The following is a 27,777-nucleotide window of genomic DNA, read 5'->3' as shown; positions in this document are numbered from 1 at the left end:
ATGAGAATCCTCCTCATTTCTGCTCTTCTGCTGCGTCTCCTCCAACAAGGTACTGCACTTTTTTAGTCCTTTACCACTTTTGCTGTGGATAATGCTGTATGAAGTTTTAATTATTAACTGGTAGATAATAGGGAGGAACAGCGAGTTAAAGCCTTTGGGAAATGGAGTTAGGGATATTTGGGATTTTCTGTTCAAAGCGATTCTCTGTAATTCTTTAGTTAGAGCAGCATTTACTTGTTTGAAAAGTGGCCATAAATTGCCTAAAGACACACAACTGGTTGGTTTTGTAAGCCACTAAAGCAATACTTACCCTGCAAGTGAGAGGCCAATTTACCCAATCACACCAATTTATCAGCATTTTGGCCATAAAATAACAGATTTCTGTATGAATTCAATTACAACATTACCCGATTTAAAGTATTGATCACTCTTTATTTATCTGCATGATACTTCAGGTTATAGTCAAGTGACTCCACCTGAGCAGATCCCACTTTTTTTTTCCCCACAATTTCTTTTAATACCTGTCAACAGGGAATGGAATTTTTCAGAGCTTGGCCTGCACAAACATGTACAGGATTTATATCCATAGTTAAACATAGAATTAGCATTCAGGCACAAATCTATAATTTGTTTTTTTGCAGAGAATATCTGAAAATGTGCACACCATTAAAGTGTTACCTTATTTACCTTGACAAAACCACAATTTCATTGTCAATAAAATCCTCCCTAATGATTTTTTGCTGGTTGAAGCCCTTGGAAAAGCACACAATTATTTGTTCCTTATTACAAGTTGTTGTAGGAGGCCCGAGGAATTTCCTTCCTCCTTCAAGCTCAAAATAAAGCCTGAAGGTAGCAAAGACAATGCACTGATTAAGAAACTCCCTCGAAGAAAGGATTCATTCCAAACAAAACCAACCAGTTTTCCTCGAAATTCTGTCTGGATCAGGCTGCAGGGAAGGGATGAGTTTAGTCCTGAGCGTCCCTTTAAACCTTGCCTTAACTTGAACTCTCTGGGCTGGAGTTGCACAAAGGGTGTGGAGAGATAAAACTGGGGATCTCTGTTCCAGGAGGCCTGAAATATTCCTGAGATTGCTGCACAAGGACACACTTGAAGCCTGTGCAGAGAAATCTGAAAAGCAGCAGATTTTTTTTGGAAAATAAACATAATTAGTTGCTTAAAAAAACCCATAAACCACGGTTGTGAGCGGCAGGAGTAAAGTTACACCTGGTAGCTGCTCCCAGCACGTGCTTGGTGCAACAGCTCAGCTGCCACAGGATCCCTCTGCACCATTAAATCAACAGCTTTATCAAGATACAACCAGGTTTGCTCTGCAATTACTTTTGGAAAGGGTTGAATCAAATAAATCAGTGATAAAAGAATGGATCAGTTTGTTTTACTGCCACAATTTGCACGAGGATGTGCTCTCCTGCTCCAGAGAGAAAATTACAGTAATTGGAGACCTCTCTCCTGGAAAAACCTGGCCCTGGGGCAGGAATTACCATGGGAGGTGCTCTGCTCCTTTGTTTTTGTGGGATCTCATTGCCTTTCTGGGCAGCTTAGGGGGGTTTTTTGTTGTTGTTGGTTTATTTTTCAAATACAGACCTTCAAGAATTCACCAATTCAGATGAAATTCCCTTTTGCAGGAGATTAAAGAGTTCAGGGGTATCTAAAAGCTGCTGCTGCCTTGGGGCAAACCAACATCTCCCTTGCCTGACCCTGTTTTCCCAAAACCTGGCCCCCAGCTGCCAGGATGGACTGCAGGGTGTACCCAGGGCAGGCCCCAAATTAACTTTGCTCTGCATTTGCTGAGCTTCAGAGCAGAAAACAAAAAGAAATTCTTTTTATCAACCTTTCACTTCCTCACCCAGCTCTTTACAGCCCCTCCAGACCTATGAGACCGCTCAAAATGGTCTTAAGGAGCCTCCGGGATTCCTTGCACCTTCAAGATTTTCCTGATTTCCTCCCTATCTCCCATTATTTTACCTGGCCATGTCCAAATGTCTCCCCCAACCTTCTGCTGTCCCTCCTTCAACCCAATCCAAGAGGTAAAAGTTGTAATTATTTATTACCACCCCCTTTTAGAGTTCTGCCACAGTTATGTACATGCCAGAGCCTTCCAAAGCAGGACTCTTGTTGCATTGTGTAAGTTTATTTGCTGGTGCAGAGGCAGTCTGGGCCTGTCTGTCACGTGCTGAGGTTTGGAGATCGCTCATTCCACAAACCCAAATCCATTCATTCATGTCACTGGGAAATGCAGAGGGAAAGGCTGCCCTGGCATGGCTGGGCTGGCCTGTTGGGACTTGAACTGCTCAGAGCTGGGGGAAGAAACACAAAGGGAATTGCAAGAAATGCTTGGACACCTGGAAGTTGCCAGGGAGGGCATCTCCTCCAAAATGCAGGATGTGAAAACCTCTGGTGTTGGATCAGGGGATGTAGGCAAAGCAGGGGAGCACGAGGTGCTGCAAGAACCCAAAGAATCACCTGGCCAACCAAGAAATTGGGTGTTTAATAAATGAAAATTGTGTTTTCATCAATCCCCAGGGAGCAGCAGAGAGAAGTTCTCTGGAGCCGAGCAATATGAAATCGTTTACCCACAGAAACTGCACGCGGTGCACAGGAGAGCTGCAGGAACAAGCTCAGAGGTAGGAAAGGAGATCATTTCTTGGGTGATTCTGGGAGATGAGGAAGGATTTGTGGAGTTAAAACACCCTTGGCTTCCAAGGTTAAGAGAATTTGGACAAACATTTGCTCTTCCAAAAGACAGAATGTGGAGAAGTGAGGTGGTGTTCAGTGAGGAGGAGCTGAGGTGTCCTCAGAGAAGAGAATCCCTAAGGCCATCTCTGAACTTGTGTCTCTGCAAAGAAAGATGTAGGGTTTGATACTACTCAGAGTTTTAATAACCTGTGGACACTTGAGTTTGGGTTAAATGGATGCAATAATTAAAAGCAGCCATGGTCTGTGCAATTCCAGAAGGTGTTATGGAAGTGTCTGAACCCAGCCATCCCCTCAGCCCTTTCCCAAGCACGCAGGATTTGTGCTTATGGAGGCAGAAATGAATTTGCAAAGTCAAATTTGCTCCTCTAATTAAAACCCCTCCAACAGAGCGACCTCCTGCTTATCCTGCTCCTGGCAGAATCCTTGTTTTTGGTGAGGAGAGGAGGAAAAGAACACGCCTGGCATTCCAATAACACCACTGGTGAGGCCAGGAGCTGCAGCAGAGCTTTTTCTGACACTTAAATCTGTTTACAGAGCAAATATGATGACATAGTGAAGTATGGGATCAAAGCCAATGGAGAGGAAGTGGTGCTGCAGCTCCGAAAAAATCGGTAGGTTCAGTTCAGCTCTGCCCTTATTCCTCACTGGGAGCCACTGCAGGGTGTTCCTGCCAAAAACCAGCAATCAGAGCCCTGAGAAACAGAAGGGGTTTGGGAAATGCAACATTTCAATGGCAAGGAAAGAAAAAGGGAGAGAAAGCATCCTGTCACTGTTCTGGGAATGTGGAAGAAGTGCTTGGGATGAGACATTGCCATGATGGAGGGACTTCCCCTCCTGCTACCTCTGCTCCCCCATTTCCTTCCTAAATTGTTGAATCCAATGCATATTTGATATTTTTCTATTATTTCACAAGTTTTCTGTGACCACGAAGAGTCTGTGGGTTATAGAATTGTGGCCTGGAGTGACAGGACAAGGGGGATGGTTTTAAATGGAGCGAGAGAGATTAGGAAGAAATTCCTGCCTGGGAGGGTGGGGAGGGGCTGGGATGGAATTCCCAGAGGAGCTGGGGCTGGCCCTGGATCCCTGGAAGTGTCCAAGGCCAGGCTGAAGCAATCTGGGACAGTGGAGGATTCCCTGCCCATGGAAGTGGAAGAGCTTCAGGTGCCTTCCCACTCAAAGCATTCCATGATTCTAGGACAGACTCAATGATCTTGGAGGTGTTTTCCAACCTTAATCATTCTGTGGCTCTATATTTATATACCCCTATATTACAGACAGATATGGAGATAGATAAATGATAGAAAGGTAAATGATAGATAGATAGATAGATAGATAGATAGATAGATAGATAGATACAGATATTTACCTTAGCACTACTTCTCTTGAACCTGGAGTAACCAAATATAATTTGGCATTGACCAAATCTTCCTGGAAATTGAAAGTCTGGCTCCAGAAGAACATTAACACACACTCCAACAAGCCTGGGTTAATGGGTGCTTTTCCAGAGGCTGTGCAAATACAGTAGTGCCATAATCAATTCATGTTAAAGATAGCCTGTAATTAACTGCTTGCCCCTGTTTTAATCTAATCCAAATATTTGGAGGTGGGGGGAGGGAAATGAGTTGTACTAGATTCTGTTCTTTGAAGGGAAATGGGATTGTGGCAGTGGAAGAGACTTGCCCAAATGGGAGTCACTGCAGATGTGCTGCTTTTAGGAAGATGTAAAAAGGACCAAAAAAAAAAAATCAATATGTAATTATACATTTGTATCCAGATCTGCCAGGAGATGAGTTCATCCCAATGCCATCAGCCCACTTTAATTGCTTTCTTCTTTTAGGAAAGTCTTTTTGTTTGAGTAAGGATTATGAGCAAGCAGAATTCCCCTCCCTGCAGCTTTTGCTTCCCGAGTTTCTCCGATACTAAGAATAACCTGAGTAATTGTTTGAATTCCCCACATACTCCTGTGCTGTGTCATCACCTCATTTCTACATGGCAACAATTTCCTTGGAATAATGACTGCTTGGCCTCTTGCAGGGATCTCCTGGCTGGGGATTACTCTGAAACTCTTTATTCTGCTGAGGGCCGACGGATAACGACAACTCCTCGCATCAAGGTAATACAGGAAGAGTTTCTCCCCTTTGCTTCCAGTCTTGAGGTCCACATGAGATTCATGGATCTGTGAAATCATGGGAGATATGAGACAGAAAGGAAAGGTTTGAAATCCAGGTTTGAAGCCATTTAGGGTGAAGGGATGGGGAAGTTGGGGTTGGTCACTGGTGCCTGTTGGGAATCAGCTCCACGGTTTGGCTTCCAGGAAGGCAGCACCTCTGTGGCTGCTGAGCAATGTCTGGGTCGAATTCCAGCCTTTTGTTGGCAGCCAGGGCCATCCCAAAGCTTTCAAGCTCCCGACTCTGCCGAGTGTGCACGCTTGGCTCCACCTGGCCAGCCCCGTGACTTGAGTTCCGCCCGATCCCAGGGAGATCCCAGCCCGATAAAGCCCCATTTCCTCCCGGCTCACGTTTCCAGCCACGCTCTGTGAGCCCAGCTGCCTCCTCTGAGCCCTGACAAATCACTTCTGCACCTGCACACAGACGGGGCTTGCTGTGGAAGGGATTTTTTCATTCACTGCACACTGATCTTCCCCAAAGCTCCCACCTGAAGTTCTCCTCCAAGCTCATGAGATGGGTTTTAACAACACAGTCTGGAATTCAAAGCCCAATTTTCTCTGTTAGGTGCAATTAGGAGGATTTTGAATTAAATAAATGTGCATAAATAACTCTGGGTTGATTATTTTGGGTTATTTTTTTCTGAGTGCTCCAATTATTTCCACTCCCTGAATGAATCCAGTGAAAAACCTGGATAAAGACAAACTCGAAGAGCCCTACATGTGCTGAACAGAGAATTCCTACCCTGGAGATATTGGATTGTGATCAGGAGTTTTTCCTCTTGTATCCCCAAAGGATGGAGACAAATCCTCCTCTTTTCCCCAGTAACTTTCCCTTTGTGGATGTCTTTTTCCCTGTAACAAAGTTGGTATTTTGTGGTGGAAGACAAATAAATTATAAAGTTAAACCAAAATCCACACAAGGAAACAAAAGGCACAGGGAATGAAGGCTTGGATACAGATTCTTAAGAATTCCATTCAGGAAAATGCTGTGGGTAAAATTCTCCACAAACCCTCAGTGGCTTTGAAGTCTCTTTGAACACAGAAACAGAAACCATAGATCCTTAAGCCAATTAAGTCCCAAAACAGTTTCCCCTACCCATGTTTAATATAATATCTGTATTTTAATCTCAGGGAAATCAATGCATTTAATTGATGGGTAATTAAAAAGCCTTTTCTTGAAATTTGGGCTCAAGGAAACCATTTGGTGTGGACTTTATTGAGCAGAGCCCAGCAGTGTGTACTTGATTTGGAGCAGAGAGTTGGAATATTCTTATTTTTCTGTGCTGTGCTTTGACCAGAGCCCAGAATTGTTGTTTTTTGTCACAATTTGTGTGTTGAAGGACAAAAAAAATGGGTCCACAGCCAACGTGGAAATGGTCATGAACTTTTAAAATTCCTTTTAAGCATCTCCTAATGTGAGACTTCTTCAAGTAGTGCACTTCATTGTAATTTGTAGATGGTTTGTTTTCTGAAATCCCTGGATCCAGTGGAGCCCATGGACACCCCAAGCTGACATTGAGGATTTTTTCCCACCAGGATCATTGTTACTATGGAGGCCACGTGGAGGGTGATGCTGAGTCTGTGGCGAGCATCAGCACCTGCACAGGGCTCAGGTGAGAGGGGCTGGGTCCCAGGAGCAGAGTGTGCAGCTTCTGGGATGAATGTTCTAATAGGAGAGAATCAGGATGGAAAGAAGTCATGTGATTTTTATTCAGGCTTTGGAAACTTGTTTCCCAAAAAAAAACCAGAGGGAGAAGGGAGAAAAGTAATTATTCTTAGTTCCTTACAACATTTCAGCTTTTCAACTCAAATCAGGATGAAAACATCTTTGAATTTCTCCCTGGAATGAAATCCACTTTTCTACCACTTCTGTCAGCACAACCCCCCCAGAATTTAAATCAAATTAATGCTGAACCGAGCTTCTCTTTGACTGAGAGCACCCAAATCTTCCATAATTAATTTCTTTTTCTAAAGTGTTGCATGCTGCCTCAGGCTGCTGGAATATTCCAAGGGTCTCTGTGCTCAGGATAAATGCTGCCTTGATCCAAAACCTCACATTCCAACCCATTTTTAGTGGCTATTTTGAGACCCGTGGCCAGAAGTTCCTCATTGAGCCCCTGGGAGCCTCGGACAGGGATGAACACGTGGTTTACAAATACGAGGCCCTGAAACAAGAGCCCATCAAAACCTGTGGGCTGGTCAACAACTCCTGGGAACAGGACTACAGTGACCCCATCAATGGCATCTTCAAGTCCAGCAACAGCCCAGAGGTAAGGACATGGCTGTCCCATCACAAAAAGGGAATTTGTGGCCACTGGAAAACCCTAAATAGCCCAAATCCCACTTGGTCTGGTGGCACCTTCACAAAGGAGCTGTTTAAACACAGAGAAGTGGGATAAGATCTTAAAAACCTGAACAAAATATTGCAGATCTGAGATTTCAGAGTCACCAGCTGAGTTAAACCTTCCTGCCTTTATTAACAGGTGCCTAGTGCACCTTTAACACCTAAATGCCCATTAATATCTATTTTATCTTCCATATCTGAATAAAAATTTCAATATCCAACCTACTTCTTATCATTTAAACCCAAACCAGTCCCTTCTGAATGACCTGGCCAAAGAAATCCCCTCAGTAATTAACAAACAGCTTTGAAACTGCAGAGGTTGGGATAGGAAAAGCTCTTAAAAGTAATTTTAAATCCATGATTCCTTTAGATGAAAGCCTACCTGAAAGCAAGGAAGTACCTGGAGCTCTACGTCGTTGCAGACAACGCTTTGGTGAGTTTGGGAATTATTATTTCATGTTTGATCAGCCCCACAGGAGCTTTCCAGGGTATCCCAACTTGTATTCCTGGGCTCCTACATGAGCTACAAGGGCCTGGCTGGGAAATGGGATTTCTAAAGGGGATTTCATTTGAAATTCCCATCTGGAGATGACAGGAATTCAGAAAAGACCTTGCAGTGCTTGTCCTGCTGGAATATCCTGAGCTGGAAGGGAATATCCTGAATTGAAGGGAATATCCTGATTTGAAGGGAATGTCCTGATTTGGAAGGGGATATCCTGAATTGGAAAGGAATATCCTGAATTGAAGGGAATATCCTGATTTGGAAGTGAATATCCTGAATTGGAAAGGAATATCCTGAATTGAAGGGAGTATCCTGAATTGGAAGGGAATATCCTGATTTGGAAGGGAATATCCTGATTTGAAGGGAATATCCTGATTTGGAAGGGAATATCCTGAATTGAAGGGAATATCCTGATTTGAAGGGAATATCCTGATTTGGAAGGGAATATCCTGATTTGAAGGGAATATCCTGAATTGAAGGGAGTATCCTGATTTGGAAGGGAATATCCTGATTTTGAAGGGGATATCCTGAATTGAAGGGAATATCCTGATTTGGAAGGGAATATCCTGAGCTGGAAGGGAATATCCTGATTTGGAAGGGATAATCGTGACCTTGAAGGGACCCACAAGGATCATTGAGCCCAACTCCTTCTCTGCACCCTGCACAGAAATTCACACTTTGGAAGGGGCTGATACTGAAACCCAACATCTGATAAAATCCTGCATCAAACATAAAATAAAGCATGAATTTTTATACATGGCATGGTTTGCAAACCAATCTTCTGTGGGATATTTATTTCCTAATAAATCCCCTTTTCCCTCTCCTTTTCCTGACATGCTTTATTTGCCTTTTCAGTACAAGAAATACGATGAAGATGTTAAAAATATAAGACAAAGGATATTTGGAATAGTCAACTACATCAACACGGTGAGAGCAAACAAGTGGCAATGAAATCCAAGTGTTTTGTAATTTTTTTCTGTTGAAAAAGATTGAAATACAAATGATTTATATTTTTTTCTATTGAAAGCCGTTGAAATCCAAATTATTTAAAATATTTTTCTATTGGAAACCATTGAAATCCAAGTGGTTTATAAATTCTATTGTAAACGTCATAAATTCCCATTATTACATGTAGGAATGAATGAAAGCTCAATTTCATGGTAATTTATTCTCCTGTTCTTTGCCTTCAGATATGAGATTTTTAATAAGAATTATTTCTACTCCTACTTTAATTATTTACACTCCTACTTCAATTATTTCTACCAATACTTTAAGATGCTTTTTAATCACTTGTCAAGTGAAAGGTTGTTGCAAAAAGAATAAATTGATTCTTCATTTCTTTGGCAAGTCATATTTTTTTTAACCCCATTCTAAAGTTGAAATGTGATGAGAAATCAGATTTTCAGTTTATTTGGTGAGACTTTTTTGGAATTCAGAGCTTGGAAAGGCTTTGTTAGGTCCGGAGTGGATATTGGAGTGGAAAATTGACCAAGTACCAGGGCGAGGCTTTGTTTAATTTTTATTTATTTTTAATTAATTCTCTGCTGCAGGTTTATAAAGCCATCAACACCCACGTGGCTCTGGTTGGCCTGGAGGTGTGGACAGATGGGGACAAGATTCCCCTGAGCAGGGAAGCAGGCTTCACCCTGGACGCCTTCTCCAAGTGGCGCCTGTCGGATCTGCTCAAGAGGAACAGGAACGACAACGCTCAGCTCATCACGTGGGTCCCTTCCCTTCCCTTCCCTTCCCTTCCCTTCCCTTCCCTTCCCTTCCCTTCCCTTCCCTTCCCTTCCCTTCCCTTCCCTTCCCTTCCCTTCCCTTCCCTTCCCTTCCCTTCCCTTCCCTTCCCTTCCCTTCCCTTCCCTTCCCTTCCCTTCCCTTCCCTTCCCTTCCCTTCCCTTCCCTTCCCCATTTTTTATTCCTTAAAAATTGGTCAACAACGCATTCAAGGCCATTTTTATTCCTTAAAAATCACCCACCAAACTCATTCAAGACCCTTTTTATTCCTTAAAAATCACCCACCAAACTCATTCAAGACCCTTTTTATTCCTTAAAAAATGGTCATCAAACACATTCCAGGCACATTTTATTCCTTTAAAATCACTAATCAAACTCATTCAAGGCCATTTTTATTACTTAAAAATTGCTCACCAAACACAGTCAAGGCACTTTTTATTCCTTAAAAATCACTCACCAAACACAATCAAGGCATTTTTTATTCTTTAAAATTTGTCACCAATCAGTGGCACAATCCTGACCTGGATTTCACCCATTCTGAGACTGGCTTGTACCAATTCCAGGACAAAAAAATAAATCCAAATTCTCTTTCTCTCTTTTTTTCTCTTTTTTTTTTTTTCTGTCATGGAGTGCAAATAAATTCCTGCCAGGACACAGCATCCAATCCTTCCAACAGAATCCCCGCAAAAACAGGGAATGGGAATTTTTCCCTTGTCTAAGACTCTTCTGGTTTTGCTCACTCAGTAAAGTTGAGTGTCCTGGGCACTGCAGCAAAGTCTGACAACTTAAAGAGTCATAACATGAAGTTTACCAGGAAGGTGATGAATTAAATTTCCCCAAAAATGTGGGAAACACCAAATTAAACCAGCATTGACCTCACTTTTCTGTCTTGTGTCCAGAGGTCCTGACTCATCCCAGCTGTCGCTGCATTTGGACCTCTTTATACTCCAACAAATGCTTTAAATCTGATGAACCACCACGGAATTTAAGTAAATATTAATACAAAAGGTGCTTCAATTGTTTTTTTTTTTAATTTTATTTGCAGGGATCTTAAAATTAAATATTTGATTAGATGTGAGATTCCATCTGGAGCTGGGGATGGAACCTCCAGCCTGGTTTGGAGAAGATCCCTGAGTTCAGAGCCCATCCTGGGCACCCCCTGATCTCACTGTGTCTTTGTGCTTCCTTCCAGAGGCCTGGACTTTGAGGGCACCACGATTGGATTGGCCTTCCTCAAATCCATATGCAGTGATTCATTTTCTGCAGGTATTATTCAGGTCTGATTCATTTTTATTTCATTTTTTAAAGCCTTTCCTATGTTTTTTTTTTGCTCTGCCAGTGAAGAACCTTTGTGAATATTGTTGTGTTTAGGGCACTTTCAGTTCTCTGGTTCATTATTGGACTGTAAAAATTCAAAATCAGAGCCCTGGAAGTGTCCAAGACCAGGCTGGATAGGGCTTGGAGCAACCTGGGAGAGGGGAAAGTGTCCTGGCCCTGGAACTGGATGGGATTTAAGGTCCCCTCCAACCCAAACCATTCTGGGATTTTGGGATTTTATTTTAAATGAAGTGCAGGGGGGTAAAGAAAGCAAACACATGATGTACACACCTCCATGGTGCCTATTTTATAAATATATTTATTTTAAATAAACATCTTTCTATCTATAAATATCTTTAAATATTAAATAATATCATCCAAATAGATGCACAGATGGGGTGAGCACCACGTGACCCCTCATGCATCATGAGGATTGTTCTGCTTGTGTTGGGAAGGATGAAAGTTTGACAGGAAAGTCCCACAGATGTGTGTGCATGGCAGAAAGATCTTTAAATGTAGAATCTGAAGATGGAATAAAATGAAAGCAAGTTTTGATATAGAAGAAAAGAATTGCTGAGCCAGTCTCACTGGATAACCAAGGAGCAAAGGGTGTGTGAGTTAGAAGGGATTTTTATGACTTAGAGCAAAGGATAAACCCACCCCAAACAAGAAGATGTTTTTACCAAGCAGGGAGAGAGCACAGGCAAACAAGGCAGCAAATGTGGCAAGTAGAAAAAACTCTCAGAATTTTCCACTGCAAAAAAACTAAAACCCAACTTCTGGCTTCAACTGCAATGTACTGACTGTGAGTGACTGGAGAACAGTGACATGAATATGGAAATTATAGCAGTTATGATAGGCTATAGGTAAAAGAAAAACTGTTGTGTTTTTTTATTGTGAATGGAAGGTGACTCTGACCTCTGACGTTGGTGATGAGAGAGAATGATGATGCATCTGACTCCATGGAAATCAGAAGTTAATTAATGACGTTATTATACTGTACTGTGTACATTGTATCTAAACTGAATCTGCCCTGCACTCACTCTTGCTCACAACTGCTCACACTGCACTCACCTCTGGTTCTCTCCTGACTGTCCCATGACAGTCCCACACCCACACACTCCTGGCCCTGACAGGGAAACAAAAGGAAACCAAACATCCTCACTTTGGGTAACCAATCTCCATATTGCATTCTACTTTGGCACAACACAGGCACAGCAAGCGAGATCAGAATTGTGTTTTCCTTCTCCTCTGCTTGTCTCACAGCTTCTCTCTTCAGAGGGCATGTGAATACCACACTTTTGTTTTCTCTGTTGTTGCTGCTTGCTCTAAAACACACATGGGAATAACAAACAGCTTTCCTCGCTCCCCAGGACCACAACAGGAACGAGGTTGCAGTGGCAGCCACAATGGCCCACGAGATGGGGCACAACCTGGGCATGAGCCACGACACCAAGGCCTGCTCGTGCAACGACGACATTTGCATCATGACCGACACTGTCAGGTGGGGCTGGGGAACAGTGGGGCTGGAGAGGGGCTCTGGACAGGCTGCCAGCGCCCAGACGGGACAGGGCTGCTGTCTGGGGTTATTCCATTCAATTATTCAAACAAATCAACTTTACAAAATGGATCAAATCCCAGGCCATTGTCAGATATTCCCAGACAGAAATCCCACAAAAAACCCAACCCAAAGCTATTTTAGTCCCTGTATATTTAGAAAAATGTTTATGTCTATATTTATTTACATTTCTTTATTTATATATATTTATTTATTTTTACATTTATTTATGTACATTTAATATTTAAAATGTTAAATTATTATTTAGATATATCTAAATGTATATTTTATATTTATATTTATATTATAATATTTATTTTTATTTCTTTACATTTATTTATGTACATTTAACATTTAAAATGTTAAATCATTATTTAGAGATATCTCTCTCTGTATATATATTATATATATACTTAGATACATATCTCTAAATAATTTCTATATATATTTATATTTATATAGAAATATATTATTAAATAATAATCTTTATATAATTAAATATATTATTATTAAATTTATATCTATCTAAATATATATCTATTTATAGATACATCTAAAATAATTTGTATATATAAAATATATAATATATATATAAATATTTTCTTAAATATTAATTTGTATATATAATTAAATATATATATTAATTTTTATATAATTAAATATATATAATATTTAGATATATATTGCTAAAATAATTTTAATATAATATAATATAATATAATATATATTTCTATATATATTATTAAATATTAATTTGTATATATAATTAAATATATATTATTAAATTTTTATATAGAGATATATAAAGTTATAAATATTTTATATATATATATATATATATAAAACATTAAATGTTAAATGTGTGTTTACAAAAATGTTTACCCCAAGAGTTGTGGGGACAGTCAAGCGTTCAGTTCTCTCCCAAGGGGTCTTTGCCTCCCTTATATAATAGATATTAAATATATATTATTAAATATTAACTTGTATATATAATTAAGTATATAATAATAAATTTTTATATATAGATATATAATGCTATATTTATATATATATATGTATATATGTATATATATATATATATACGTATATGTATATGTATATGTGTGTATATATGTATATATAAAGCATTAAATGTTAAATGTGTATTTATGAAAATGTTTACCCCAAGAGTTGTGGGGACAGTCAGGTGTTCAGTTCTCTCCCAAGGGGTCTTTGCCTCACTTATATAATAGATATTAAATATATATTATTAAATATTAACTTGTATATATAATTAAATATATAATAATAAATTTTTATATATAGATATATAATGCTATATTTATATATATATATGTATATGTGCGTATATATATATATATAAAACATTAAATGGTAAATGTGTATTTATGAAAATGTTTACCCCAAGAGTTGTGGGGACAGTCAGGTGTTCAGTTCTCTCCCAAGGGGTCTTTGCCTCCCTTATATAATAGATATTAAATATATATTATTAAATATTAACTTGTATATATAATTAAATATATAATAATAAATTTTTATATATAGATATATAATGCTATATTTATATATATATATATATATGTATATGTGTGTATATATATATATATATAAAACATTAAATGGTAAGTGTGTATTTATGAAAATGTTTACCCCAAGAGTTGTGGGGACAGTCAGGTGTTCAGTTCTCTCCCAAGGGGTCTTTGCCTCCCTTATATAATAGATATTAAATATATATTATTAAATATTAATTTGTATATATAATTAAATATATAATAATAAATTTTTATATATAGATATATAATGCTATATTTATATATATATATGTATATATATATATATATATATATATATGTATATGTGTGTATATATGTATATATAAAGCATTAAATGGTAAATGTGTATTTATGAAAATGTTTACCCCAAGAGTTGTGGGGACAGTCAGGTGTTCAGTTCTCTCCCAAGGGGTCTTTGCCTCCCTACCCGTACCCAGAACTCCTCCCGTGTTCCCCCCAGCTCGGTGGTCCCCAAGGAGTTCAGCTCGTGCAGCCTGCAGAGCTTCGAGTCCTTCATGCTGGCCACCATGCCCCGGTGCCTGAGCGACATCCCCGAGCTGGGCAGCATCATCGCCCCCGCCTCCTGCGGGAACGGCTTCCTGGAGAGGGGAGAGGAGTGCGACTGCGGCACTCCTGAGGTACCTGGGGACCCTGGGGAGGGCACAGCGGCTGCCTGGCAGTCCCTGCGCTGGATATTTCTGTTCTTCTGGTGTAGCCCTGAAGCAATTGAAGTGCAATGATACATATAAAATATATTGTTTCAGTGAGCATTTCTAATCATCAGATTTTTTTTGAATGAGGACTTCAAACTATTGCTGCAAAATTTGTGTCCCAGTAAAACTAAAACAGGCTGAATTTTGGCTTCACATGTTAATGCATGTGATTTGGAGCTGCACAATGTTTCAAATAAAAAATACAGACTTGGAATGAAAGTTCCTGCTCAAGTAAATGTTAAGTCATCTTTCTCTTTTCTAAACTCAGTAGGCTCATGACTACTCTGCTGTGTTTAGATCTTAATGCCATTAATAGCACCATGATCCCATGGCCACACAGGCAATGCCAGCCTGGTAAAATGGACATCAACAGTAGGATTCTACAACTACTCAATTAACCCTGCTACTATTGTCTACAACTACTCAATTAACCCTGCTATTGAGCAATTGCTAATTGCTATTGAGCCATTGCTCAGCAAATCCAGAATGGCTGGCAAGGCCCTTCTGGAGTATATAAAAACAGTTCCAGACACAGAAGTTAGAAAGCTTAAACTCTACACAAATTGTCATTATTCTAAATGAATTCCTTGTAGTCTGAAAGCTCTTGCTTAAGCAGAAATTGTGGTCATCAAACTGCTGAGCTGGGGTGGCTGGGGACGTGCTGGGAAGGATGAAGCCCTGCTTTGTCAGGAGGAGGACAGAGGAACTGAGAGTGGGACCAAGCCATCCCCACAGCACCACACAAACCCCCAGTTCCCTGCACAGCTTCCACCTCCAAACCCAGGCATTTTAGGGAAGGTGCTCCCCAGCAAAGCCAAGGGCAGGTGCCAGACTTCCATCCCAGCCAGGGACAGTGGTGTGGGGTCCCTGTCCCCAGCTCTGACTGCTGCTTCTGTCCCAGGAGTGCACCAATGAGTGCTGTGACCCCGAGAGCTGCAAGCTGAGCTCAGGAGCTGCCTGTGCCCACGGGGACTGCTGTGAGAACTGCCAGGTGAGAGCCCCCCTCCCCTGTGAGAACTGCCAGGTGAGAGCCCCCCTCCCCTGTGAGAACTGCCAGGTGAGAGCCCTCCCTCCCCTGTGAGAACTGCCAGGTGAGATCACCCCTGTGAGAACTGCCAGGTGAGACCCTCCCCTCCCCTGTGAGAACTGCCAGGTGAGAGCCTCCCTCCCCTGTGAGAACTGCCAGGTGAGAGCCCCCCTGTGAGAACTGCCAAATGAGACCATCCCCTGTGAGAACTGCCAGGTGAGAGCCTCCCCTGTGAGAACTGCCAGGTGAGAGCCCCCCTGTGAGAACTGCCAGGTGAGACCCCTCCACTCTGCAGCTCCTCACCCCAGCTGGAATAAAGCAGGAACTCACCTTTCACCAGAACTGGTCCCCTGTGTTTAACAGCACTGCCAAGGGCACTGTCATGGAGTCATGGAATGGCCTGGGCTGGAAGGGACACGTGGGATCACTGATCCAGCCCAGGCCCTGCACAGACATCCCAAAATCCCACCCCGGGCACCCCTGGAGCAGTGTCCAAACTCTCCTGGAGCTCTGGCAGCCTCGGGGCCGTGCCCATTCCCTGGGGAGCCTGGGCAGTGCCAGCACCCTCTGGGGGAAGAGCCTTTCCCAAAATCTAACCTAAAACCCCCTGGCCCAGCTGCAGCCATTCCCTCAGGTGCTGTCACTGCCCACCAGCCCAGCCCAAACCTCCACCATCACCTCCCTCAATCTCCCACTCCCTGCAGAAATGAGCCCTTTGGTTGGCCATTTTCCCCTGGCAATAAAAGCTGTGGCACAGGAGGCAAAGCCTGAGAACTGACAGATCCAACATGAAGGGAGATATGGACCCTGCTCCTCACACAGCCTGTGTGTCACCGTCGAGCAAGAAATGACACAGATTCACTACAAGGCTGGTTTGCAAAAGAGCAGCTTTAATATGAAAATTCTCTTCTTTTATAGATAGATTCGACACATTCTACTTGATTGGCTAATTAACAAAAACACCTCTCACAACCAGTCCTTGAGAAGAACAGAAAGAGTAGGAGAACACAACCTGCAGGTTCTTTATACTAACAAGTGATCATTGTTTTTCTCCAACTCCCTCAAAAGTCTCCCAAGTCCCCTGTGAGCACACAAAGCCGTTTTCTCACTCTGTGAGCAGGCTGTTGCACCCACCCCTGTGCAGTGAGGTTTTCCTGCCTGTTTTCAGCCCTCAGCTGGGTGGTTTGAGGAGCTGGGTGCTGAGTGTGGCATTTTCTCCCTCCCCAGTTCAAGAAGTCGGGCTCGGTGTGCCGGGCGGTGAAGGACGAGTGTGACCTGGCCGAGATGTGCACGGGGCACTCCCCCAGCTGCCCCGAGGATCGGTTCCGTGTCAACGGGCACCCCTGCAGCTTTGGAGAGGGATATTGCTACATGGGCACCTGTCCCACCCGCGACAGCCAGTGCAAAGATGTCTTTGGGCCAGGTGAGTACCCCGTGGCACCAGAAAAATCAGCTTGGCTTGGGCACGTGAGAGACAGGAGAGGGAATTCTGCATCAAATCCTCAGACCCATTGCACCTCAGAACAGCCCATCTGTGGGGCTGATCTTCAGCTCAGGCTGCAGGTCTGAGGGCACCACCTGCGGTTTTTGCAGGAGTCCCCAGGACGAGGTGAGAGATGAGTGAATCTGACTCCAGGTTCTTAGAAGGCTAATTTATTATTATATCACATTACATTACATTATATTACATCACATTGCATTAAATTACATTATATCATATCACATTATGTTATGTTACATCATATAATATCATATTATATTATATTATATCACATTATATTATATATTATTATATTATATATTATTATATTATAATAACAATTTCTTAATAAATTATTTTATATATAGTATAATAATATATAATATATGATATATAATAATACAATAATATAATAATATATAACAATATCTATATTATTATTAAATTAATTAGTGTAATATATTATATTATATTATATTATATTATATTATATTATATTATATTATATTATATTATATTATATTATATTATATTATATTATATTATATTATATTACTATAATAATATGTTATGTTATATATTATACTATACTAAACTATACTACAGAATAGAGAAAGGATACAGATAGAAGGCTACAAGAATGATAATGAAAAACTGGTGACTGACCCCTCAGAGTCTGACACAGCTGGCTGTGATTGGTCCTTAAGTATAAACAATTCACATGAAACCAATCAAACATTCACCTGCTGGTAAACAACCTCCAGCCACATTCCAAAGCAGCAAAACAGGAAGAAGTAAATGAGATAATATTGTTTTTTCTCTGAGGCTTCTCATCTTCCCAAGAGAAGAAATCCTGGCAAAGGGATTTTTCAGAAAATATGACAGTGACAGCCCATCCATAAAAATAAACTCCAGTGTGTAGCGTAATTAATGATGATTTTTATATTTCCCACTGTCAGTGGCTGTGGCTCATGAGCTGCTCTGTGCTTCCAGAGAAACGGGAAGTGGGGAGCACATTCCTCTTTCGCAGAACATGTCTGAGTTGTTTGGAATGGAGCTGGGGAAGTGGTTTTGGCCAGATAGGAAGAGGAAATGTCTGTCCTTCAAATTAACAGCCAAATTTGGCACGTCTGGTGCTTCTGAAAGCAGCATTTCATAGAGCTGGGGAATGGCTTGGGCTGAAAGGGGACTTAAATCCCACCCAGTGCCACCCCTGCCATGGCAGGGAATCCTCCCACTGTGCCAGGGGGCTCCAGCCTGGCCTTGGGCACTGCCAGGGATCCAGGGGCAGCCACAGCTCCCTGGGAATTCCATCCCAGCCCCTCCCCACCTTCATGGTGTTATAAATGAATACTCCAATTTAATAATTAACGAAATTTATTAAATAATCAAAGCATAAATTTGGAAAAAGCCACAAGCAATTTGACTCTGAGCCAGGCGATCAGAGTCAGGGAAACCCAGATTTGGCCTCTATTGCACCAAAATCCCCATCGGTCTCCAAATGTCATTTATTTCTAAAGAGTTTGTTTTGTACAGTCTTTTGGGCTCTAGAAGGGGCCCTTCTTTAGCATATTGTCATAGCTTTCTTTTTTGCTGCCACGTTTCTCAGAACTGGTGAATAATTGCTGAAATCCTGTCAGGTGAAAATGTTCTGAGATAAACATCTGGAGTCGAATATTACCTTAGAGATGATGCTATCAAATGCCTCCTGCTGGGGTCTTGTCAGATGAAAAAATCCCTTGAAATATCCATCCCTGGAGACAGTGTCCTCCTGGTGTTTGAATCTCCATCCTCATCACTCAGCCTATTTTACTGCTTGTTGCCCAACACTGCCTTTAGTACACAAAATGCTGTGGTTTTTAATTTCCTTCAGCACGAATTATTTTATAACTTATATTACAACAGGGAACAATTCCTTCGCAATATCCCATCCATCCCAGCCCTCTGGCAGTGGGAGCCATTCCCTGTGTCCTGTCCCTCCATCCCTTGTCCCCAGTCCTTTCCCAGCTCTCCTGGAGCCCCTTCAGGCTGTGGAAGGGGCTCTGAGCTCTCCCTGCAGCTTTCCCTTCTCCAGAAAGTCATTTATGCCCATGGGCACTTGGCTGGGAAAAGCCATTTCCTGAGCAAAGGAAGGAGCTGGAATATTCCCAGCTCTGGTTTGGGATCCCAATCTCACCCCATTTATTGTTTTCCCCCTGCAGAGGCCACGGTGGGCGAAGCCTCCTGCTACAATGTGAACGAGAGGGGGAAGTACTTTGGGTACTGCAGGAAGGAGCATGGCACTTACCTGCCCTGCAAGAGAAAGTAAGCACTGGGCCATGGGATGTGCTGGGGTTTGGGAAGAGAGGCCATTCCTACTCTAATCAGGAGACAGAAGCCAGGAACACCCTATTTTAGAGGCACAGCCCTGTGTTCCTTCTTGTTCTGTCTGAAAACTGTGGGAAGTAATTTCTATATTATATTATATTTCTATATTTCTATATTATATTATATTATATTATGTTATGTTATGTTATATTATGTTATGTTATATTACATTACATTACACTACATTACATTACATTACATTACATTACATTACATTACATTACATTACATTACATTATATTATATTATATTATATTATATTATATTATATTATATTATATTATATTATATTATATTATATTATATTATCTGTGCAGGGCTGCTGGGGAAGATGAGTGTGAGGGTGTGCAGGGAACTCCAGGGATTTTGGGATAAGGAATTTGAACCTCAGAAGTGAAGGAATATCAGTTAAATGCTCATTTCTCTGAATGAATTTGTGTTCCCTCCTAAGCTCAGCAGGATTTAAGAACATGTCACCTGCTCAAACCAAGCTGCCACACCAGCATTCCCTGCTGCAGCCATTTCCTTGGAATTCAGGCTGCAGGAGAGCCCAGCTCAGAGGGGTTTGCTGGGCCTTGTCCTTGGGGTAACTGCTCCTGTTCTCCTTGCAGAGACAGAATGTGTGGGAAGCTCTTCTGTTCTGGAGGCAGGGAGATGCCTCGGGATGGGAGCCTGCTGTCCTTCAGGACCTGCAAAGGCAGCTTCCCCAGGAGTGGGGAGGACGACCTGGGGATGATCCTGGATGGAACCAAGTGTGGGAATGGGATGGTGAGTGCAGAATCACTTCTTCCTTTATTCTCCCCCCTCTTTCAGTCTTGTTGATAGAATTCTGCCCTGTACAGGGAAGATTTTAAACAGGGAGGAGTGAGTGCACCCCAAACTTCTGCTGATCTGTTTTCCCAACTTTTATCCCAACCCAGCAGCAAAGCAAACAGGAATTGGCAGCATTCCCATTTCCTTAGGCTTGGCTGCTGCCTCGTTCCCTTTACTGACACAAAGATGTGTGGCAGCAGAAACACAGCTTTGTCTGAGAGGTTAGGAAATTATTAATGTGTTATTGCATTTAATTATTGTATTTAATTATTTCCATAATGGCTGTCCCTCATCACTGTTTCCAGTCACTTCCTTGAATACTCCTACTGAAAGGAGGGATGAGGGACTGAGTGGGAAGCAGTGATGTCTGCACATCTCTGTCACTCCCCTTTCTGCTAAACACCCAAATGGAAAATTAACCCCTCATCTCCCACTCCTAAAGGGGGTCTGAGGGATTTCCTGAGCTGTTCTCCATCCCCTCACAGGATAAAGTGCAAACTCTGCCTGTCCTGGAAGCTCCAAGTCCCTGTGGTTTGCTCTCATTTCAGGTGTGCAGCCGTGGGGAGTGTGTCCAGGCTGAGGAGGTCTTCAGATCCACCAACTGCTCTGCCAAGTGCTCTGGCCATGCTGTAAGACACCAGCGTTTGATGTTATTCACTTTAAAACCCCAAGAAAATGATGCAGATCGGCCTCAGACCTCCTCGCTGACAGTGTTTAAATCATTGATACAAATCTGTCCAATTTGAGGAGTCAGAAACTTAAAAAATTTTTATGAAAACACATCTCACCTGAGGGAACATCAGTATTTTTGCCCAGGAGATGGACACAGCCCCTGTGTCTGACCCTGCCCTGAGCCATGGTATCACAGCTCTTCTCTTTTAGATTAGTTTGGTTTGGGGAGGAGAATTCTGCTCATATTTGACCATTCAGAGACCTACAGATAAATAGATTAACTCTGTAGAGAAGCTTTCCCTGCAGAAGCAAAAGGTGCATGACATCAGGACTGTCCTTTAACACCCCAAACTGCTCCTTTCTGTGCTAAATTTTAGCCCAAATAAACAGAGAGATTAAAAAAACCTCTCAGCATCCTCACTCAGAAACTTTCTGAGCACCCAAACTCACTGGTGTCCCTGTTTGTGCCCCCAGGTGTGTGACCACAAGCTGCAGTGCCAGTGTGAGGAGGGCTGGGCACCCCCCAACTGTGACAGCTCCCCAGCCCTCACCAGTAAGTGCCACACCTTGGAATGTGTCCTTTCCTGGCTGCAAGGGATCCCTGAGCATTTCAGCTTTTCTATTTTCCATCTCTCTGTAATCCTGCATTTTTTAATGTTTACTCTGAACTCCATACCCAGTGTCAGCTCCTGCTCTCCCACTGGGGGCAGGCACAACAATTCCTCTCCAGGATTTCAGCTTTTCTATTTTCCATCTCTGTAATCCTGCATTTTTTAATGTTTACTCTGAACTCCATACCCAGTGTGAGCTGCTGCTCTCCCATTTGGGGCAGATACAACAATTCCTCTCCAGGATTTCAGCTTTTCTATTTTCCATCTCTCTGGAATCCTGCAGATCTTTAGGGCATAACTCTGAACTCCATACCCAGTGTGAGCTGCTGCTCTCCCATTTGGGGCAGACACAACAATTCCTCTCCAGCATTTCAGCTTTTCTATTTTCCATCTCTCTGGAATCCTGCAGTTCTTTAGGGCATAACTCTGAACTCCATACCCAGTGTGAGCTGCTGCTCTCCCACTCTGGGCAGACACAACAATTCCTCTCCAGGCCTGGCAACCAAGGACACCTCACTGCCTCAGGGCCCAGAGATGGCAACAAAAGGGAGTTGGGGGCAGCAAACTTGGGGTCAATGACTTCATGACCTGCAGCTGTAATTGGAAGATTAACCCCAATATGCAAATGGACCAAACTTATAAAAGTGTGAAACCCATGACCCATTATCCATTTTGGGTGCAGACCCTGGAGGGTTTAAAACAAGCCTGGATGTGGCACTGGGTGCCAGGGTTTAGTTGAGGTGTTGGGGCTGGGTTGGACTCGATGATCTTTGAGGTCTCTTCCAACCCAGTGATTCTGGGAATTCTGTGAATCTGCCCAAAAAGGTATCAGAAGGAGCTCATACACCAGAGTGGCTCATACAATTGTTAATTGGAATAATTAAGCTCATCAAGCCCAGCAGCACTGAATCATGTCCTCAGCTGCCACAGGTACAGGTTTGAACAATTCCAGGAATGGGAGCTCCAGCCTGTCCCAGAGCTGGACAACCCCTTCCATGAAGAAATTTCTCTTCATATCCATGCTAAATCCCAATGCTGTATCTCCAGGGAGCTGATTTCTGAGCCCCTCTCAGTCCTGCAGGGAGGAGTAGAGAAGGTGTTTTCCTCCCTAAGCTGACAAGTGATTCCCCCTGGAGATGAGAGCAACAGGCTTCTCCTGTTTATTCTTGGAATAACGAGTTCTCTGCTCAGTGGAGCCAGGATCCCAGAGGCTTTGCTGTGAGGGAGCTGGACAAGTTCATTTATCATCTACATGGTCCTTAACTGATCCACTTCTGAGGGAAAATAATTTGTGTCCAGATTTTCACGTGTTAGGGGGGGAAAGAAGCCTTTATTTCATTTATAATATGGAATATTTCTGTCCTCTCTTCACCTTCTCCAGAGCACTGTTGGCTCTGAACCTCTGGCTTGGCTGAGGCTTTGGAGTAGTTTTGTTGAAAATTGTGAAAGAATTTTTATTTGAGGGCAGTTTGAAGGTCTGCACCCTTCTCTGGGTAACAGCCTCTGGGACAGAGGAGAGGAAGGACAGGGAAGGATTTTTGAGGGTCAGTGGAAAGGGCAGGGATGGTTTAGGGTTCGTTCAGGGTTTGCTTAACTCAGGCAACAACAACTGACTTCAAACATGGCAAAACCAGCAGGAGTTCACCCCTTTCCATCACCATTTCTGGCAGGAGAAGAACCCGTAAAATGAGAACAGGGATAATAAAATTCCTTCATCAGTGGTGATGGGAAACTTCTTAATAACAGTGGGTCTTGTTGGGTCTCTCCCACCCTCAGTGGTTCTGGGATGTTCTAAGAACCGTTTGTGTCCCTGCTGATGTTTAGGAACTGTTTCTGTCCCCACTGATTTTGTAGGAACTGTTTCTGTCCCAACCTTCAATGATCCCTGGTGTTTAAGGATTGTCCATGCCCTCAGTGATCCCTGATGTTTCAGAACTCTTTCTGTCCCTGCCCTCAGTGATCCCTGGTGTTTGATTCTTTCTGTCCCTGCCCTCAGTGATCCCTGGTGTTCAGGAGCTGTTTCTGTCCCTGCCCTCAGTGTTTCCCTGGTGTTTAAGGACTGTCCCTGCCCACAGTGATTCCCTGGTGTTCAGGAGCTGTTTCTGTCCCTGCCCTCGGTGATCCCTGGTGTTTAAGGGCTGTTTCTGTCCCTGCCAGGCATTGCTGTGGCTGCTGGCGTGCTGGCTGTCCTGGCTGTCACTGCAATTGCAGCCGTGCTGCTCACCCGCTTCCGAGGCTTCCACAAGAGGTAAATCCTTCCCACATCCACCTAAAACCCACAAACCAAAGCCAGGAAAACACTGCAGAGTTTGCAGTGGAGGTGGGGGGAATTAGACTCTGGAAGGGAAGGAAGATGGTCCATGAGATTTGTGGAGGCATCAGAAATCCCATGGTTGGGAGGGGATGGAAGAGCTGAAATGGAGCTCTTGATAAATCCTTAATAATCCCAAATGAATAAAGGGAAGAAAGAAATCAAGGACATGGGTACAAAACACCAGCAGGCGCAAGGCAGGGCTTCAACAGTTTTTTCTTCAGTTAACTAAAATTGAGCATGATTTGAAATCTTTGACAGCCACCAGACCAGGAGGGGACCCGGAGCCACCAACCAGGTGTTTGTGGATCAGGAGCAGAGCTGCAGAGAACAGCCTGTGCTGGTGCCACCTGCCCAGAAGGTGAGAGCAGGGACAGCTGGGGACTGTCCCCAGGGCTCAAACCATCAGCCCAAGGGACTGCACTTCCACAGGACTCCCAAAATGCTGAGGGGAGGAATCCCAGCATGAGATTCCCAAAATGCTGAGGGGAGGGACAGCGCTGGGAATCCCATCACAAGATTCCCAAAATGCTGAGGGGACAGTGCTAAGAATCCCAGCTTGAGATTCCCAAAATGCTGAGGGGAGGGACAGTGCTGGGAATGCCGGCACAAGATTCCCAAAATGCTGAGGGGACAAGGCTGGTGATCCCAGCACGAGATTCCCAAAATTATGAGGGGAGGAGTCCCAGCATGAGATTCTCAAAATGCTGAGGGGAGGAATTCCAGCACGAGTTCCCAAAATGCTGAGGGGACAAGGCTGGGGATCTCAGCACAAGATTCCCAAAATGCTGCGGGGACAGTGCTGAGAATCCCAGCATGAGATTCCCAAAATGCTGAGGGAAGGGACAGTGCTGGGAATGCCAGCATGAGATTCCCAAAATTATGAGGGGAGGAATCCCAGCATGAGATTCCCAAAATGCTGAGGGGACAGTGCTGGGAATGCCGGCACGGGATTCCCAAAATTATGAGGGGAGGAATACCAGCATGAGATTCCCAAAATGCTGAGGGGACAGTGCTAAGAATCCCAGCTCGAGATTCCCAAAATGCTGAGGGGAGGGACAGTGCTGGGAATCCCATCACAAAATTCCCAAAATGCTGAGGGGACAAGGCTGGTGATCCCAGCACGAGATTCCCAAAATTATGAGGGGAGGGACAGTGCTGGGAATGCCAGCACAAGATTCCCAAAATGCTGAGGGGACAAGGCTGGTGATCCCAGCACAAGATTCCCAAAATTATGAGGGGAGGAATCCCAGCACAAATTCCCAAAATGCTGATGGGAGGGACAGTGCTGGGAAAGCCGGCACGAGGGGGGCTCTGAGTCCCCAGTGAGCCGGGGCAGGGCAGGGCCAGCCGGAGATAAGGCAGGAGATAAGGCAGGAGGTGAGATAAGGGCTCCACCCCATTTGTGACCGTTCCCATTCGCAGGTAATTGATAAGAAAGTTCTTCCCGTGCCTCCACCTCAGGAGAACAAACCCCAGCGTCAGAGTGTGAGTATTTCTGGGAATGTCCCTGCTTTCCTGCGGGATTTGGGAACATCACAAACCCCTGATCCCAAAGGGACATCCCTGAGCTCCAGAGCAGGCTCGGTTTTCTCAGACAGCATCCCTGCACCCCCCCAGCCCGTTAAAGCATTTTCATATCCAGCTCCAGCCTGCACATTCCCAAGGAACGCGTGGATGCACACACAGAGGGTTAAAGTGGTTTATGTTCTGTTTTTTCCAGCCTGCCCTGAGGCCCAAGGGTCCCCCACCTCCCATTCCTGCCCCCAAACCTGGCTCTTCCCACCCCGAGGAGAAGTTTGTGAGTACAACCCTGCAGCTTCCCACATCCCTATCAGATCCCAATTCATATTTGCAGCTTCTGATTTAAAGTAAAAATTTAAAATCGCAGCTATTCAAAGTGCAGACTTTTAGGGTAGGAATCACCTTTTTGGCCATGTAATCCTAAACTGCACAAATATCCCTCCTCAGCCAGGGAGTCCTCCAAGGCATCAGAAGCAAACTCAGTGGCTGGAGTTTAAACCAAGAGGCATTTCAGGTGTAAACACAATGTAAATGATGAGTAACTTTGCTATTGCAGGTGCCTGTGAGGGTTCCTATGTGGCAGAGATGTGGTCGGTCTTACATTTGTAAGAACCCAGAGGAATGGTTCTATTTCTCATTAATAAACACAAACCATCCTAATTAAAAGAAAACACCTGCCTCAAATGTTCACCATCTCAGCATTTGAGCCCCCTGCCCCCCTAGCAGGAGGGTGTAAAATCCATCTTCACTCTGGTGATACAACTCTGGGGTGCTGCCTGCACAAACATGGGCCAGGACAATATAAAATGTAATATATAAAATATAAGATATAAAATATCCCCATGTATCAATTATAAGCCACATTTAAATCCCACTGTGTGAGCTTGGATATCGATATTTAAATATTGGGAATAGCTCAGTGTCTTCTGAAACAGACCTGGCCCCCTTGTATTTGTATTTTGTTGCCCCCTTGCACATGGACAGATGGGAATTCCTGGGATTTTGCAGCAGGAAAATGCTGCAGGCTGAGGGTGGCTGGGGCTGGGGAGGTTCTGCAGCTGCTCAGACAACCCCAGTGACATTTAAACCCCATTTTGTTCCAGGCTCCAGAGAGAAAAGCTCCTCCTGTGCCTGTTCCCAAAGGCAAACCCACTCCTCCACCCCAGGTAATTCAGGTGGGAATAACAATTCTCTGAGGATGGAATTCCCATCAGTTCCCTGGGGGTGGAATTCCCATCCATTCTCTGAGGGTGGAATTCCCATCAGTTCCCTGGGGATGGAATTCCCATCAATTCCATGGGGATGGAAATCCCATCAGTTCCCTGGGGATGGAATTCCCATACATTCTCTGAGGGTGGAATTCCCATCAGTTCTCTGGGGATGGAATTCCCATCAGTTCTCTGGGGATGGAATTCCCATCAGTTCCCTGGGGGTGGAATTCCCATCAGTTCCCTGGGGATGGAATTCCCATCAGTTCCCTGGGGATGGAATTCCCATCAGTTCCCTGGGGGTGGAATTCCCATACATTCTCTGAGGATGGAATTCCCATCAGTTCTCTGGGGATGGAATTCCCATACATTCTCTGAGGATGGAATTCCCATCAGTTCTCTGGGGATGGAATTCCCATCCATTCTCTGAGGGTGGAATTCCCATCCATTCTCTGAGGATGGAATTCCCATCAGTTCTCTGGGGATGGAATTCCCATCAGTTCCCTGGGGATGGAATTCCCATCCATTCTCTGAGGGTGGAATTCCCATCAGTTCTCTGGGGATGGAATTCCCTGAAACTGCTGGGATTTAACTGCTCCTTTTCCCTGCAGGCTTTAAAGCCCCCCATGAATCCCAGAGTCTGAGGCTTCCCAGGCAGAGCTGGGTGGGCCACCTGAAGTTTCCAGGGACAATTCATCCCTCGATTCCTCCACTTTTGGCAAAGGTATCCTGGACCATCTCCCTCTCCTCCTTAAGAACTGACTGAGAGCTGCCTGGAAAGATTTGGGATTTCAGGCAGTGAGGAGCTCTGGTGGTGACATGGAGCTGCTGTCCAAGGGAGGCAGAGCAGAGTCACCACTTGCACCGAGGTGTAAACTGGGAGTAAGTTACAAAAGCTGCTGAACACCCCCAGCTGCTGGGCCAGCACTGTGGGATGAGGCTGCTCCTCCTCTGCTCCTCTGGGACCAGAGCTGAGGGGAGCAGGGACAGTGTGGCTGCTGCAGGTTTGGGAATTGCAAACTTTTTTTTTTTTTGGCTCCATTTCTGGATCTTTTCCAGCCCTTTCTGCCCTCAGAAATACAAAGATTTCTCCCTCATGTGCAAGTCATGGAGAAAAACAAACCCATCCTGCCCTGGGGAGAGAAGTTGTGTCCCCA

General features: G+C 43.6%; 1 protein-coding gene across 1 annotated transcript; it reads left to right on the top strand.

Annotated features, from left to right (window-relative positions):
• Positions 1–27,264, top strand: ADAM28 (ADAM metallopeptidase domain 28). Its single transcript, XM_036396789.1, has 24 exons — positions 1–49; positions 2,543–2,643; positions 3,251–3,327; positions 4,751–4,829; positions 6,420–6,496; positions 6,958–7,153; positions 7,598–7,660; positions 8,585–8,656; positions 9,280–9,449; positions 10,659–10,743; positions 12,157–12,287; positions 14,355–14,532; positions 15,509–15,598; positions 16,862–17,057; positions 19,316–19,418; positions 20,093–20,249; positions 20,843–20,923; positions 21,441–21,519; positions 23,735–23,825; positions 24,150–24,249; positions 25,314–25,376; positions 25,612–25,689; positions 26,516–26,578; positions 27,232–27,264. The coding sequence occupies exons 1-24, from the start codon at positions 1–3 to the stop codon at positions 27,262–27,264; spliced, it is 2,412 nt and encodes an 803-aa protein (XP_036252682.1).
• Positions 27,265–27,777: the final 513 nt, after the last annotated feature.

The sequence above is a fragment of the Molothrus ater genome, chromosome 28, assembly GCF_012460135.2.
Source record: "Molothrus ater isolate BHLD 08-10-18 breed brown headed cowbird chromosome 28, BPBGC_Mater_1.1, whole genome shotgun sequence".
NCBI lineage: Eukaryota > Metazoa > Chordata > Aves > Passeriformes > Icteridae > Molothrus > Molothrus ater.
The sequence above is the reverse complement of the archived record's forward strand: the minus strand, read 5'-3'. Positions and strand labels throughout refer to the sequence as shown.

Bases quoted from the DNA above. Each gene is read 5' to 3' on its own strand.
- ADAM28 (XM_036396789.1), top strand. From the start codon at position 1: ATGAGAATCCTCCTCATTTCTGCTCTTCTGCTGCGTCTCCTCCAACAA. The intron at 4,830-6,419 runs GTAATACAGGAA...TTTTCCCACCAG, and splicing joins CGACAACTCCTCGCATCAAG to GATCATTGTTACTATGGAGG. The intron at 17,058-19,315 runs GTGAGTACCCCG...TTCCCCCTGCAG, and splicing joins CAAAGATGTCTTTGGGCCAG to AGGCCACGGTGGGCGAAGCC.